General features: G+C 47.3%; 1 protein-coding gene across 2 annotated transcripts in view; it reads right to left on the bottom strand.

The window, feature by feature from the left end:
• Positions 1 to 2,892: 2,892 nt before the first annotated feature.
• LOC128351116 (cytochrome P450 2J4-like) overlaps positions 2,893 to 15,017 on the bottom strand; it is a 50,501-nt gene continuing 38,376 nt past the window's right edge. For both annotated transcript variants that reach the window (XM_053310267.1, XM_053310268.1), the window contains 2 exons: positions 8,653 to 8,794; positions 2,893 to 3,702 (listed from right to left, as the gene is read on the bottom strand). In XM_053310267.1, the coding sequence (XP_053166242.1) occupies positions 3,515 to 3,702; positions 8,653 to 8,794 (330 nt within the window). In that variant the 3' untranslated portion in view covers positions 2,893 to 3,514. The remainder of the gene's footprint in view (positions 3,703 to 8,652; positions 8,795 to 15,017) is intronic.

Raw genomic sequence — 15,017 nt, 5'->3', positions numbered from 1 at the left:
TTTTTATTTTATTTTATTTTTTAATAGCAAGTGAATGGTTAAGTCCACTGCTTTTTCCTCTCAACATGTACTTCTCCCTTTTAAGCATTCAACTCACCACTCCTCATACAATATGTAACATACTCCAAGCTGAGAAAATATATTTCATCCAAGAGTTTACTGAAGAAATAGATCAAATCAAATCAAATCAAATCTTTAATGTTACAGTCATTCGACCAGCAAACACAAAGTGCAAAAGCTTTACATAAAAGTGCGCTTTACATAAAAGCGAACGTGGTCAAATAAAGTAATAAACTGTTAAAACATAAAACAGAACCATAACACCCAAGTTCATCCATTACATAAAACTGAGGGATCCATGGATTATAATAATCTAAAATTTAATTCAATCCAACCCAATATCTCGCTTCTCAACATTTCTTATCCTAGTCTTATCAGCCAGAATCCCCCTCCCCTTGCCTCGTGCAAGTAGGAGGGTGTTTGTCCCAGCCTACGTTCCACAAGGCCCAGGAAGCAGCCCTATTGGCTGATCGGCCTTCGGTGGGCCGGGCTTCGGCCTTGACTGAGTGTTTCCCCACTCAGCTTCTCAGTCCGTTTTTCGGCTTCCCCTCCCTCCCTCCCTGATGCAGAGCGGGTCTAGTGACTGGTCGCCTTAGGGGCCGAGTAGGAATTTTTTGCTCTCAACTTATTGGCTGTTGTTGGGGTTTTTTTCGCCTACTCCGTTCAGTACTCAGTTGTTAGTCAGGTTTTTAGGTTGGCCACGTTGGCAGTAACAGTGCGGGCTGTGGGGGTAAGGTGGTATAGATTATCGGTGAGCACCCTTGGATATTTTAAGGTGGATTGGTCAATCGCTTCTTTGTGGCCTGTGCGGCACGGGGAGACTTCAATTGCCAAGAAACCTGCTTCAGGACTTCACCAACCTTTGGGCTGTGCGGTCCGGGGGGGGGGGAGGTAAAGATCCGAAGCTGTCCAGATCCCCTCTTTTAAAGTGGGGGGTTGGCTTTGAAGGAATTGGGCGGGATGTACCTGCCTCTTTCCTGAGCCAGGGTGTGTCGCCCTTTCAGGTGATGGGTAGGACGATGGAATCCTAGCCCATGCCTAAGTGCCTGCACTGTTTCATGTTGGTGATTAATCACCTTATTTTCAGTCCGCCATGCCTGTTGTTATATTAATAAAGCATGGCCCATTTCTCCCATTATAAATGTCTCTGTGTCTTCTTGGGCCGGGGTCTGGGTACAAAACAATACTTCACCACGTTATAAGATACTACATTCCAATGGTCTGTCAAAAGTAATTCCAGATAGAACTGCTCAGAACAACTGGTATGCTGTTAAAAAAGGACTTATATATATCTCCTGCAAAGTTTGATAAAACTGACAATTCAAGATAAAATGGGCCGTTGACTCTAGGGGTGTGCAATTCGGGATTTCGGGTGATTCGGCTCGGACCCGAACCGAATCACCCCTGTTCTGTTTTGTGCCCGAATCTGGGTCACCCGAATCACCCTTGATTCGATTCGGATTCGGATTTAATCTGAATCCGAATCCGAATCGATTCGGGGGGTAAAAAGGGGCCCAGGGACAAAATTTTGGGGTGGGGTGGTAGTGCCCAATGGGTAGAGTCTACCACCCCAATTTCAGGGGGATTAGGCAAAATCCTGATTTTTGGTGAATTTTTAAAGTTTTAGTGACTTTGGGGCAGTTCGGGGGCATAGCATGGGATCTGGGCAAAAGGAGTGGGGTGGGGTGGTATTGCCTAATGGGTGCAGGCTACCACCCCAATTTCAGGGGGATTGGGCAAAGGGCTGATTTTTGGTAAATTTCTGACAATTTCATGTCTTTGGGGCAGATTGGGGCATATTGGGGCAGAAAGTGGGGCCTGGGGAAGAATAGTGGGGTGGGGTGGTAGTGCCTAATGGGTGGAGGCTACCACCCCAATTTCAGGGGGATTGGGCAGAGGGCTGATTTTTTGAGAATTTTTGAAGTTTCGGTGTCTTTGGGGCAGATTGGGGGCAGAAAGTGGATCTGCCCCAAAGGAGTGGGGTGGGCTGGTAGATAGTGCCTAATGGGTGGAGGCTACCACCCATCCCCAATTTAAGAGTGATTGGGCAGAGGGGTGAATTATGGTGAATTTATTTGTATGAGGTTTGTCTTCATAAGGTGAAGTGTGCTAAACTGATTACTTCCTCATATTATTCATTGTAAAGGAAAGTGTGAAAAAGTGAAAGTGGGGTCATGAGAGTTGTTTAATTGAAAAATATCTCATTTGCTATGATAGAATGAGAATTCACACCTCAGAAAAAACTTATGAGATATTTTTCAATTAAACAACTCTCATGACCCCACTTTCACTTTTTCACACTTTCCTTTACCTATGAATAATATGAGGAAGTAATCAATTTAGCACACTTCACCTTATGAAGACAAACCTCATACAAATAAATTCACCATAATTCACCCCTCTGCCCAATCACTCTTAAATTGGGGATGGGTGGTAGCCTCCACCCATTAGGCACTATCTACCAGCCCACCCCACTCCTTTGGGGCAGATCCACTTTCTGCCCCCAATCTGCCCCAAAGACACCGAAACTTCAAAAATTCTCAAAAAATCAGCCCTTTGTCCAAACCCCCTGAAATTGGGGTGGTAGCCTCCACCCATTAGGCACTACCACCCCACCCCACTATTCTTCCCCAGGCCCCACTTTCTGCCCCAATATGCCCCAATCTGCCCCAAAGACATGAAATTGTCAGAAATTTACCAAAAATCAGCCCTTTGCCCAATCCCCCTGAAATTGGGTGGTAGCCTGCACCCATTAGGCACTACCACCCCACCCCACTCCTTTTGCCCAGATCCCATGCTATGCCCCCGAACTGCCCCAAAGTCACTAAAACTTTAAAAAATCGCCAAAAATCAACCGTGAATCGAATCACCCGAATTTTTTGTGCCCGAAATTCGGGTGATTCGGCTCATGCCCGAAAAATATCGGGGGACATCGGGGGTGATTCGGTTCGGCCCCGAATCACCTGAAATTGTTCATTTCAGGCACAGATCGTTCTGTGCCCGAAATTTTTTGCACATCCCTAGTTGACTCCACTTCCCCAGAACCACAAGGGCAGACACACTCCTTATAGGGGATCTTACAGTATCTCCCCTCCCGGACAGCCATTTCTAAGGCATTACACCGGGACAGCATCAGATGAAGAAGTAGTCTTTTTGTCTCTGAAAGTCACAGAAGGAGACGCATCTACTGATATAAATTGCATAATTCAGTACTGAGCATTTCTGCTTAAGAAAGTAAGCTAGGGAAAGTTACAGTTGTCAGGGGATAGAGATTGAATTGGCGAGCAATTAGACAGAAGTTAGATGCCTAAATTCCCTCTGTAAAGATTAATCTGCCAATGGAGACAATCTGGAAAAGGGTGAATTTGAACAAACCAAGGCAGAAATTTGGGGAAAGGAAAAAGGGAGGAGGGAAATCTACAGTAACAAATAAGCCATTCATGTATAAGGTTTATTATGTACTACAACAGGGAATAGCACAGAGTTTATAAGGCTTGGGGTGGGTTGTGAACTCTCTTACAGATTCTTGATTGAGTTCTTTGACTCCTGCTGGCAGCTGGAAGGTGAATGCCCTCAGCAGGCTGGTGAAGAAGATGAAGAGCTCGATCCGTGCCAGATGCTCAGCCAAACATACATGAGCTCCTGAAAAGGAAATAAGGAACGGCAACTCATAAATAGTAACCTACTAGCTGAACCTGCACAGAGCATCTGTGTACTCTTTGGGGCTGACGGTCCCCGTCCCCCCCCGCCGCCTTCTGCCCCAGTCTCTCCTGCCCTCCTCCCGCCATGTGAGCCAGTCTCTCCTGCCCTGCCCCCACCTTCTGGACATCTCTCTTGCCCCCACCTTCTGCCCCAGTCTCTCCTGCCCTCCCCCGCCTTTTGCCCCGTCTCTCCTTCCTGACCCCCCACCTTCTGCCCCAGTCTCTCCTTCCCTCCCCCACTTTCTGCCCCAGTCTCTCCAGCCCTCCCCCCACCTTCGGCCCCAGTCTCTCCTGCCCTCCCCCACCTTCTGCCCCAGTCTCTCCTTCCCTCCCCCACCTTCTGCCCCAGTCTCTCCAGCCCTCCCCCCACCTTCTGCCCCAGTCTCTCCTTCCCTCCCCCACCTTCTGCCCCAGTCTCTCCAGCTCTCCCCCACCTTCTGCCCCAGTCTCTCCTTCCCTCCCCCACCTTCTGCCCCAGTCTCTCCAGCCCTCCCCCCACCTTCTGCCCCAGTCTCTCCTGCCCTCCCCCACCTTCTGCCCCAGTCTCTCCTTCCTGACCCCCCACCTTCTGCGCCAGTCTCTCCTTCCCTCCCCCACCTTCTGCCCCAGTCTCTCCAGCCCTCCCCCCACCTTCTGCCCCAGTCTCTCCTTCCCTCCCCCACCTTCTGCCCCAGTCTCTCCAGCCCTCCCCCACCTTCTGCCCCAGTCTCTCCAGCCCTCCCCCCACCTTCTGCCCCAGTCTCTCCTTCCCTCCCCCACCTTCTGCCCCAGTCTCTCCAGCCCTCCCCCACCTTCTGCCCCAGTCTCTCCTGCCCTCCCCCACCTTCTGCCCCACTCTCCAGCCCTCCCCCACCTTCTGCCCCAGTCTCTCCTGCCCTCCCCCACCTTTTGCCCCAGTCTCTCCTTCCTGACCCCCCACCTTCTGCGCCAGTCTCTCCTTCCCTCCCCCGCCTTCTGCCCCAGTCTCTCCAGTCCTCCCCCACCTTTTGCCCCAGTCTCTACTGCCCTCCCCCGCCTTCTGCCCCAGTCTCTCCTTCCCTCCCCCACCTTCTGCCCCAGTCTCTCCAGCCCTCCCCCCACCTTCTGCCCCAGTCTCTCCTGCCCTCCCCCACCTTCTGCCCCAGTCTCTCCTTCCTGACCCCCCACCTTCTGCCCCAGTCTCTCCAGCCCTCCCCCCACCTTCTGCCCCAGTCTCTCCTGCCCTCCCCCACCTTTTGCCCCAGTCTCTCCTTCCTGACCCCCCACCTTCTGCGCCAGTCTCTCCTTCCCTCCCCCGCCTTCTGCCCCAGTCTCTCCAGCCCATCCCCCACCCACCTTCTGCCCCAGTCTCTCCAGTCCTCCCCCACCTTCTGCCCCGTCTCTCCAGCCCTCCCCCCACCTTCTGCCCCAGTCTCTCCAGTCCTCCCCCACCTTTTGCCCCAGTCTCTACTGCCCTCCCCCGCCTTCTGCCCCAGTCTCTCCTTCCCTCCCCCACCTTCTGCCCCAGTCTCTCCAGCCCTCCCCCCACCTTCTGCCCCAGTCTCTCCAGCCCTCCCCCGCCTTCTGCCCCAGTCTCTACTGCACACCACCGCCCACCTCCCTGGGCCTGGCCAGGGCAGGTCACCACATCCATTTCGGCTGCCGCTGCCACCTCCCCCGCTGCTGCCACCTCTCCACCGCGGTTGTTGCCAGGCTGCTCTCTTTTGTCCCCAGCTGCTGGCCGCGTTTTCCTTCCCAGTCGGGCATGACTCTGCCTCCCGCCTAGCCGGGCTGCTCTCGGCAGCACAGCTCTACCGCCTCCTCCACTTCCTGGTGGCGCAGCTGCCTTCCCAGGCCGGGCCGCCACCACCACCTCCATTTCCTCCTTTCCCCTGACTCTGCCTTTCCTCCTTTCTTCCTCTGTTCCCCCGAGTCTGCTGATTCCCTCCTGCCTCCCTCACTGCTGCTCCCTCCCAAGGCAATGGTTCCAGGCACCCAGACACATCTTGACGCAGTTCCCTACATGGTCGGCTGTAAGATAATTAAATATATAGATTCCACCTGATTGCCAGTTGGCCACTAGATAGGAAAGGAATTTGGACTGGTGGGTCAAGATAACCTCAGAAAGTTGCCCCCAGCAATTGCCACTGTAAGAACCATTATTTCATCCATAACTCCACTATAGCCCCAAGATTGGCATCCCTCAGGCAACCAAAGGGAAGCAGCAATAGCAGGCCCCAAGTGTAGACAGTTTTTCTAAAAGAAAACCCTAGAGTTTGGCATTCAGGATGTTCAGACAATACTGGCAGCTGCTCAGCTGAGCAATGGTAGGGATATCAGCTGCCACAAAGGGGGAAATTGAGAGATGGAAAAGTGGTGTAGGGACACCACTGGCAGACACAGTTCAGCTCACCACCCTAGCCACACCTGCAGCATATGACATCAGATGCACCTGCGCCTGACTGAGCCATCAGCTCCACGTTTAAGAAGCTCCAGCCAGCGCTGGGTTCACAGCCTGGCCAGGAACGCATCTCTCCGCCTTTCCAAGCAGGGAAAGGAATGCCTGACCATGCTGCAAATGTGGCACTGGCCAAATCTGACTTGCAAATGGGGTGTGCAGCTCCATTTCAGCATATAGCTACACCCCCTGCAACTGACATCAGAAGCAAGGGACATGGCTTGGGTGCCAAGGTTGGCCCCAGGGCCATGTCGGTCTGGATTCTTTTAACCTGTTTGCTCAATAGTAGCTACATCCCTGGCCATTACAATTCCTCATTTTATTCTATTGTGGCACTGAAAATATTTGTTCTAGGATGGGGGAGGAAATCTTTAGGTCTCACAGTCATTTATTCCAAATCATTATTCATCATTCCGGGACACCTGGCTATTTATTTGTTTATAGTTAGATTTCTCTTCTGCTGTTCATAAAAATTATTCCCAAGGTGCTTACAAAGGTAAAAATAAAAGAATAACATCCACAATAGTCAAATCAAAATGACATTAAAAGCAACAATATAAACTTTAAAATGCAGATAGCAGCATCTGTAAAACACACACACACAGAGAAGGGGAAAGGGAAAGACCTGAACAAACAACAAGGTCTTTCAAAAAGTTGCTTTCAAAAAGCAGTTTTTAAAAGCCAGGAAATGGAAAACCAACAGGAGAGCATTCCCAAGTCTGGGGGCAGTGACAGAGAAGGCCCTGTCCTAAGTGCATGGCAATCAAGCCTCTCTTAGTGACAGTACACAGAGCAAAGTCCTCACTGATGACCTTTTCTAGTGAGCAGAACCATTTGGGAATAGGTGGCCCTTCAGGTGTCCAGGCCCCGAGCTGTTAATAGCTTTAAAGGTGAGGATCAGCACCTTGAATTGGATTTGGAAACAAAATGGCCGTCAGCTCAGCTCAGCTCTTGCCAAACTGGTGTAATATGCTCCCAGCAAGCGGCTCTGGACAGAATTCTAGTTTCCACATTTTGCACCATCTGAAGTTCCTGAATATTCTTCAAAGGTGTTATGTACAAGACATCACAGGAGGGAGGATGTGTAAGCCAGCGGAGAACATGTAGGTTATGCCCGTCAGGCCCCTGCCCAACCAAAGGAATGCCCATGGTGCTAGGCCAGGGATTGTTCCAACAGGAAAAAAATAAATGAGGAGAGGGATTCTGTTCTCCCTAATATCTCTTTTATTGCTTAAACAAACAAACAAACAAACAAACAAAACAGAAGCAGCTCAGTCATTGATATAGACGTCAAGGCACACACTTGAACAGGTTTCGGTTTCAGAAGACAGTAGAAAGCCCAAAATAGACCAAAAGAGCAAAGACTAATCAAGCCCCAGAACAATATGCTCTCTGCACCCAAAGGCTTGCTAAAAAGCTTTCCAAATAGATCTCTCCATCCTAGATGTTTTCAAACCCACTTCAATATCCACTCAAGGTGTTGTCCTTCTGTGCTGAGAATACGGTTTCAGGCCTCAGATAAACGATTTGGCTCACTTCCCCTACAATTCAATACACTTCCCCTACAATTCAAAACAAACCAGAAGCTCATGAGCTCACAGTCACAAGCCCAATTTTGTTTTGCCCAAGTTTTGTTTTGACTAGGAGCGAAGGCCACAGCTGATGCGCTCTGCACAAAAAAATCAGTGCAACCTCCACCCAAAATGGCTTTTCTTCGGTCAAAATGACTCTTCTCTGGATGTTTGCCAATTTAAAATCAGACACTCACCAAAAATTGAGTTCTGTCCATAATAAAGGGAACCCATGTAGAGTGTGTTGCAGTAATCAGTCCATGATGGTGTAGTGGTTAGAGTGTTGGACTAGGAACAGGGACAACCGAGTACAAATGTGCATTCTGCCATGAAACTCACTGGGTAACTCTGGGCAAGTCACATCTCTCAGCATAAGCTACTTCACGGGGTGCTCGTGCAGATAAACAGATCCCTGCTCTGGTTCAATGCTCCATTAAGTTTGGAAGTCAGGATTTCTATCCAAACATGGATGACTATGGTTCCAGAGTGGGCTACCCTGGAGCTTTCCCAGGCAGGCTTTAAAGTGGCAGGAAGTGCCATTTTGGGCATTGCACCAAAGTGCTGCTTTTAAAGGATGCATCTAATGTGCAATAACTGTGAATCAGAAGTGGGGGAGCTGAATAATGCCAGTGACTGTATGAACAGCACCTTCTGCCGCTGTCCTGATGTCACTGTAAATGGCCCCTGTCCAGCTACACATCCCTGTTCCCTTTACCAACCTGGCTAGGGTTACCAGGTACGGCCTCAGTTATGCCATTTAAGAAATCATAAGAGAGTTCATGTCTTATGCAAGTCAGATTATTTAACAGCTACAACCACTTGTTCTCTGAAAATGAAAAGCTAATACAGACCTCTACTTCACTGAAACAACCCCATAAACAGGATAGATAATTTCTGCATTTACCTGCTCCAAATGCCATAAATTCTTCCCTAGCCATGAACAGTCCATCCTTGTCCAGAAAATGATTTGGGTTGAATTCTTCAGGTGTTGCCCATTGCTCAGGATCACGAAGAGCAGAGAAGAAATCTGGAATAATAATGGTCCCCTGAAAGGAACAAATGGCTCAGAAAGCATTCAGAGATGTACATTTTACTTTTATCCTTTTTGCAGATAAAATATCTTGTATTTCGGACAAACTGGATTCCACAATTACCTCAAAGACTACTGTGGAGAAGTGTTTCCTCTAAGGCATGTGTGTGTGCACGCAATCACGCTTTTTGGTGTCCGCTCAGTTAATTTTGGATCCCGCTCAGGTTAAATCAGGAAGGCCTCACTCTGAATGGATGTGCATGCACACTGCCTTGATACTGCCACCCAGAAAAAAACCTCATTCTGCACACAGATGAAAACACGTTGTCTTAGTAAGAACTAATCAGGCTACTTTTCTTTCTCTGTCTCTACAACTGGACTAAATTTGGTTCAAATCGAGGTCCACAAGTTAGATCTCTGGCACCTCAAATGTTCATGTGTCCACCATCTTGGATTGGGTTGGATGACATCATTACAAACTACACCACTGAGGTGTCCCTGTGTGTCACTCACAGCAACTGTACCTAATTTGGTTCAAATTGGTTAGAAAGTCCACAAATTAGCCCACTTACACCTCAGATGTTTACATGGCTGCCATCTTGTATTGGAGTGGATGACATCATCACACACCATGTCATTAGGGCGTCCCTATGTCTCCCTACAGGTGTAGCAAATTTGGTTCAAATTGGTTAGGCGGTTCAAGTTAGCTCACTTGTGCCTCAAAAGTTTATGCATCCGCTATCTTGTATCGGGGTGGATGACATCAAGGTTGACTCAGCCTTCCATCCTTCCGAGGTCGGTAAAATGAGTACCCAGAATGTTGGGGGCAATATGCTGAATCATTGTAAACCGCTTAGAGAGCTTCCAGCTATAGAGCGGTATATAAATGTAAGTGCTATCATCACAAACTACGCCGTTGAGGTGTCCCTATGTGTCCCTACAACTGTACTCGATTTGGTTCATATTGGTCCAGGCGTTGGGAAGTTGATGCGGGGACATACACAAAGAATGCCGAGTGATCTCATAAGCCTACAGGAAAGTAGGCTAAAAATTAGAGAGAATTGTCCAGCAACTCCTCTTATGGGATTAGAATGCATCACGATCAGTTTGTGACTCCTGAGAATGTGAACAAACATCCAATCTCAGTTTATTAGCCCACATTCAACCCATCACTGCCTCCAGCCCCCAATTCAGGACATCCACTACCTCCTTAGGCTCTGGTGACAAGAAGAGTTAGAGCTGAGTGTTCAGGGGTGTATCTAGGCAAAATAATGCCTAGGGCAAGCACGGAAATTGCACCCCTATCCAAACATCTGACACCCATCTTTCCGATAACCTTACCATAATATCAGCTCAAAAATACAAGTTCAGACACTTTCAGGAGAAACAGGTTGTAAGCAACACACACATACGACCACACATGTGGTACATATGTGCCAGTCGCCTTCCCAAGGAAGCACAGCACATCCATGTGCTGGGCATGCCTCCATAGAGCTAAGCAGTGAAAGCTTTCTTTAGTCAATGCTCTGCCACTTCAGCACACCTCACTACAGGTTGCTGCCTCCAAGAAATTCAGGGATGGGTTTTTTCTGTCCAAACAGCCTTTGCTTTAAAGGGAGATGGTTGCAATGGGAAAGCCTAGGGGTCCCAAACAATCTGAAATTACCCAGCAGCTTACAATAGGCTTGGATCCAGCAGCCTGATCAGGAAGAAGGTGAAAGTTGCAACTAGCCACAGAACAGCAAAATAGTGAGCCGGGTCTCATGATCAGTGAGAGCCGGTTCGTAAGAGTGAGCGGGGAGAGCGGGCTAAGCCCGCTCTCCCCGCTCACGATCAGAGTGCAAGCCCTGGGCGGCTGGCCGGATTGGCCACCCACACAATTACCGGCTCTGTGATGGAGCTGGCAGGGGCTGGGGAGTTCGGGGCCCGTGCGGCCCCGGAAGCTCCAGTATGTCCTGCGTGAGTGTGCAGGGCATACTGGGAAGACCCCCAGAGCTAGGAGGCGGCTTTTCGCCTCCCCTCCGGGGGTCTACTCATGAATAACCACAGCGTGGAGCCACACCACAGCTACTCACGATCTTTAAAACCAGGTTTGTGGAGCGCTCGCTCCGCAAACCTGGTTTTAGGGCAGGGGTAGTTAGGTGGGTTACCCGCCTAGGAACCACCGGGCTCGCAGCCAAGCCTGGTGGTTCACACGATGGGGCGAAATCGGCCTAGCCTCCGCTAGCTCGATTTCACCCCATTGTGTGAATATCCTCAGTGTGATATTCGAATCAGAAAAATGGTGTGTGTGTGTGTGTGTGTGTGTGTGTGAGAGAGAGAGAGAATTTATAACAGTAATCTACACATTTTCTGTCTCTGCCACACTGCAAAGGTTTGGTAAAAGGTTGCCCCTGCCCCATCCCCTCGGGTTCCTGGGTCTAAAGGTAAAAACAAAACAAAAACCCCAATTCTATTGCACACATATTCCATTTCCTATCTGTCACTGTGACAGATACTAAGGTAGTAAGAGCATATGGCCTGTGATAGTGTGTATTGGATGAAGGACACCAGCCACCTTCATAGCATTACAACCCTTTCAAAAGTGAGCTCTGCCATAAACGAACCAAGTAGGCACACAAATATGGTGCCTTGGATAAGTTACACCTCCCTTGTTCAAGACAGAGGCAGGCAACAGGCAGACTGGACAGTAAACTTTATGTCTAGTTTAACAAATGCACTAGTCAATCAATATCACAGCATGACTATTCAATGTGTCTTTTAAAAATAATTGTGTTCAAAGTAAAAAGGGAGTTGCATTGATTTTTTTAAAAAGACATTCTAAAATATAACTTTTTTAGAAGGCAAGGAAACTTGAGCAAATCTACTTGGGATGCGCACAGGCAATAAAAACCCGAGTACAACTCACTAAATTGAAGGAAATAATTTGCAGCACGTTAACCACTTATTTCAAAAGACAAGCCATTTCTCAGTATGGTAAGACTGCACAACACAGAGATGGCAATACATTGCAAATGCAACATTTCTGGGTGTGAATTCTTACAACAGGGTTTTTTTTTAAGCACCACACTAGTTAAAGTCAGGCACTTTCCAAGTTTAAAATCGCACAAACCTTATAATCAGATTGCTAAATGAATGTGCAGATAAAGATAGAGCTCTGTAGAGAAAATTAAACAGCATGCGAGTGAATATTTCAATTTTATTCCTTGCCTCCCCACCCCACCCTTCAGTTTTGCCAGCTTACAAGGTATTAAACCAACATCTTTTTAAGGGATGTTTTGTCCACTTACTTTTGTGCCATTTATATCTGTTTTTAAAATGCTCGGGTCCCTTGCCAACAACTTTATATACTTCTGACTCCCTAGATTAGTACCCAGAATGTTGGGGGCAATATGCTAAAATCATTGTAAACCGCTTAGAGAGCTCCAGCTATAGAGCGGTATATAAATGTAAGTGCTATTGCTATTGCTATTGCTAGATCAGGGAAAAATCTAGACTTGGGTCTCATAGAGGCCATTTGAGCATGTGTGGTGGCCATTTTTGTTTTCAGCAGGCTTTTTTATATTTTAAAAAATGGCCACCACACATGCTCAAATGGTCCCTGCAAGGTCCTATGCCTTGCCAGGCCTTGCAGAGGCCTTTTGAGCATGTGCGGCAATCTCCAAAATGGCCACCCCTCTGATGTTTGTAGGTCTGAAAATCTGCCTGGGATGGGCTGTAGCAGTGATCTGAGAGGCCAGTGGGGGGGGGGACCTTTGCAGACACACACACACCCCGCGGCCTTTAGAAAGCCCCCCAAAGGGGCTACAGGTGTTATATATTGGAAGGGTGGTATAGAAATTGAATTAATTATATATATATATATATATATATATATATATATATATATATATATATTCCGTGGATTTGGGAGGGGGTGGGGGGCAGCATAGCACCGGCACCCCCCCCCAGTGGCGCCTAGGGCATGTGCCCTGGCTGCCCCCCAAACTAGTTTCGCCTAAGTGAGTGTCATCTGCATATTGCAGTCAACTCAGTCGAAGTCCCCAGGTGACCTCTCCTAGCGGTTTCATGTAGATGTTAAACAGCATGGGGGACAAAATCAAACCACAGGCCATAGAGCTGAGCAGTACTCCTCCAGCACCACCTTACATAGGAATATAGGAACATAGGAAGCTGCCATATACCGAATCAGACCATTTGTCTGTCTAGCTCAGTATTGTCTTCACAGACTGGCAGCGGCTTCTCCAAGGTTGCAGGCAGGAACCTCTCTCAGCCCTATCTTGGAGAAGCCAGGGAGGGAACTTGAAACTTTTTGCTCTTCCCAGAGCAGCTCCATCCCCTAAGGGGAATACCTTACAGTGCTCACACATCAAGTCTCCCTTTCATATGCAACCAGGGCAGACCCTGCTTAGCTAAGGGGACAAGTCATGCTTGCTACCACAAGACCAGCACTCCTCTCAACCTTCCAGACCCTTTCCCCAAGAAATGACTGAAGCCACTCCAAACTGGTCCATCTCAGGTTACCACCGGTACATCTGGTGGCGACTTGCAGCCGGGCCTTTGCTGTAGCTGCTCCTGGCCTATGGAATGCACTCCTGGCAGATATCTGAAGTTTAGGCTCGCTGTCAGCCTTTAAGAGAGCCCTAAAAATTTGCTTGTTTAGCTTGGCCTTCCAAGGTTTATAATTTTTTAAAAGTATTTTAATTAGTTTTAAATGGTTTTTAATTGTTTTTAAATTGTTTTTAAATTGTTTTAGCACTGTTTTAAATTGTGCGTGTTTTAAATGTCTTTTTAAATTTGTTGTACACCACCCAGAGCCTTTGGATGGGGTGGTTTATAAATGTAATAAATAAATTAAATAAATAAATAAAGCAGTGCCTCCAATTCCTATACTCGAGAGGTGGTCCAGAAGGATTCTATGGTCGATGGTGTTTAACACCACTGAGAGGTCCAGCAGAACCAACATGGACACACTGTCCCTGTCTAGCTCCCTGCGTAGGTCATCCACTAGAATGACCAAGACAGTTTCAGTCCCATATCCAGTATGGAAGCCAGATTGAAAAGGGTCTAGACAAACTGGATCATCCACAACTCTCTGCAGCTGGGATGCCACCAAACACTTTATCACCTTGTCCAAGAAGGGAAGGACATCTACACGAACATCTACATGAAGAAACCGCTTGAAGAGATCATCAGGAGGTTTGGTGCAGGTTTATTACCTATAAATCCCTCAATGGCTTGGGTCCAGGGTACTTAAGAGAGTGCCATCTCAGTCATGAATCCTGTCACCTATTAAGATCAACTGGGGAGGTCCAGTTATGGTTGCTGACAGTTCGTTTGGTGGCAACTCAAGACCGGGTCTTCTCTGTGGCTGCCCCATGGCTTTGGAATATGTTCCCTATTAAAATAAGAGCATCTCCTTCTCTGTTTGCTTTTAGGAAGAAGTTTTCTCAGGCTTTTAACTGAAATTAATTGTACACTGTTTAATTCTTTTTATTCCATGAGACTGTTTTAACTTTTTATTCTGTGAAATTCTTTTAATTCTTTAATTAAACCTTTTAATTCTTTTTAATCTGTTTTATACTTGTGCTTTAAATTGTGTACACCACCTAGAGATGCACATATCAGGTAGTATATACATATGGTAAACAAAACAAACAAACAAAAATACTGTCTTCTAACCCTACCTAGAGATCCCAGGAATGAAACTGGGACCTTTTACATACAAGCAAATGGAAGAAAAGCATGCTAAATATAAGAAAAGCATGTTAAATATACATTTTTGGGTCACTAGAAGCCACTCAACCAATATGAATATGCATATAACAAATATTTATATACTACTTCCCAACAAAAAGTTCCCAAAGTGGTTTACATACAAATAAATAAATAAAAATGGCTCCCTGTTCCCAAAGGGCTCACAATCTAAAAATGGAACATAATGCTGTGCTGGGGATAGATAGGGGAAATTACTCTCCCCCTGCTCAATAAAGAGAATCACTACTTTTAAAAGGTGCTTCTTTACTCAGTTAGTGGTTAGTTACCTATATTAAAAGTAGTATACAGATAGTGCTGCTTTCTTTTGTAGAGAAAGGTGCTCTATAAAGTAACTGGACCTAAGCCATTTGGGCATTAAAGTAAGTAACTTTTTTACAATTGTAGATCAGACAGTACAACAACAACAGAAAAGAGGGGAAAGAAGAGAGAAAAAAGAAAAGAAAAAATACTACATGAGACTA

The sequence above is a fragment of the Hemicordylus capensis genome, chromosome 3 (assembly GCF_027244095.1).
Source record: "Hemicordylus capensis ecotype Gifberg chromosome 3, rHemCap1.1.pri, whole genome shotgun sequence".
Lineage (NCBI taxonomy): Eukaryota > Metazoa > Chordata > Lepidosauria > Squamata > Cordylidae > Hemicordylus > Hemicordylus capensis.
The sequence above is the reverse complement of the archived record's forward strand: the minus strand, read 5'-3'. Positions and strand labels throughout refer to the sequence as shown.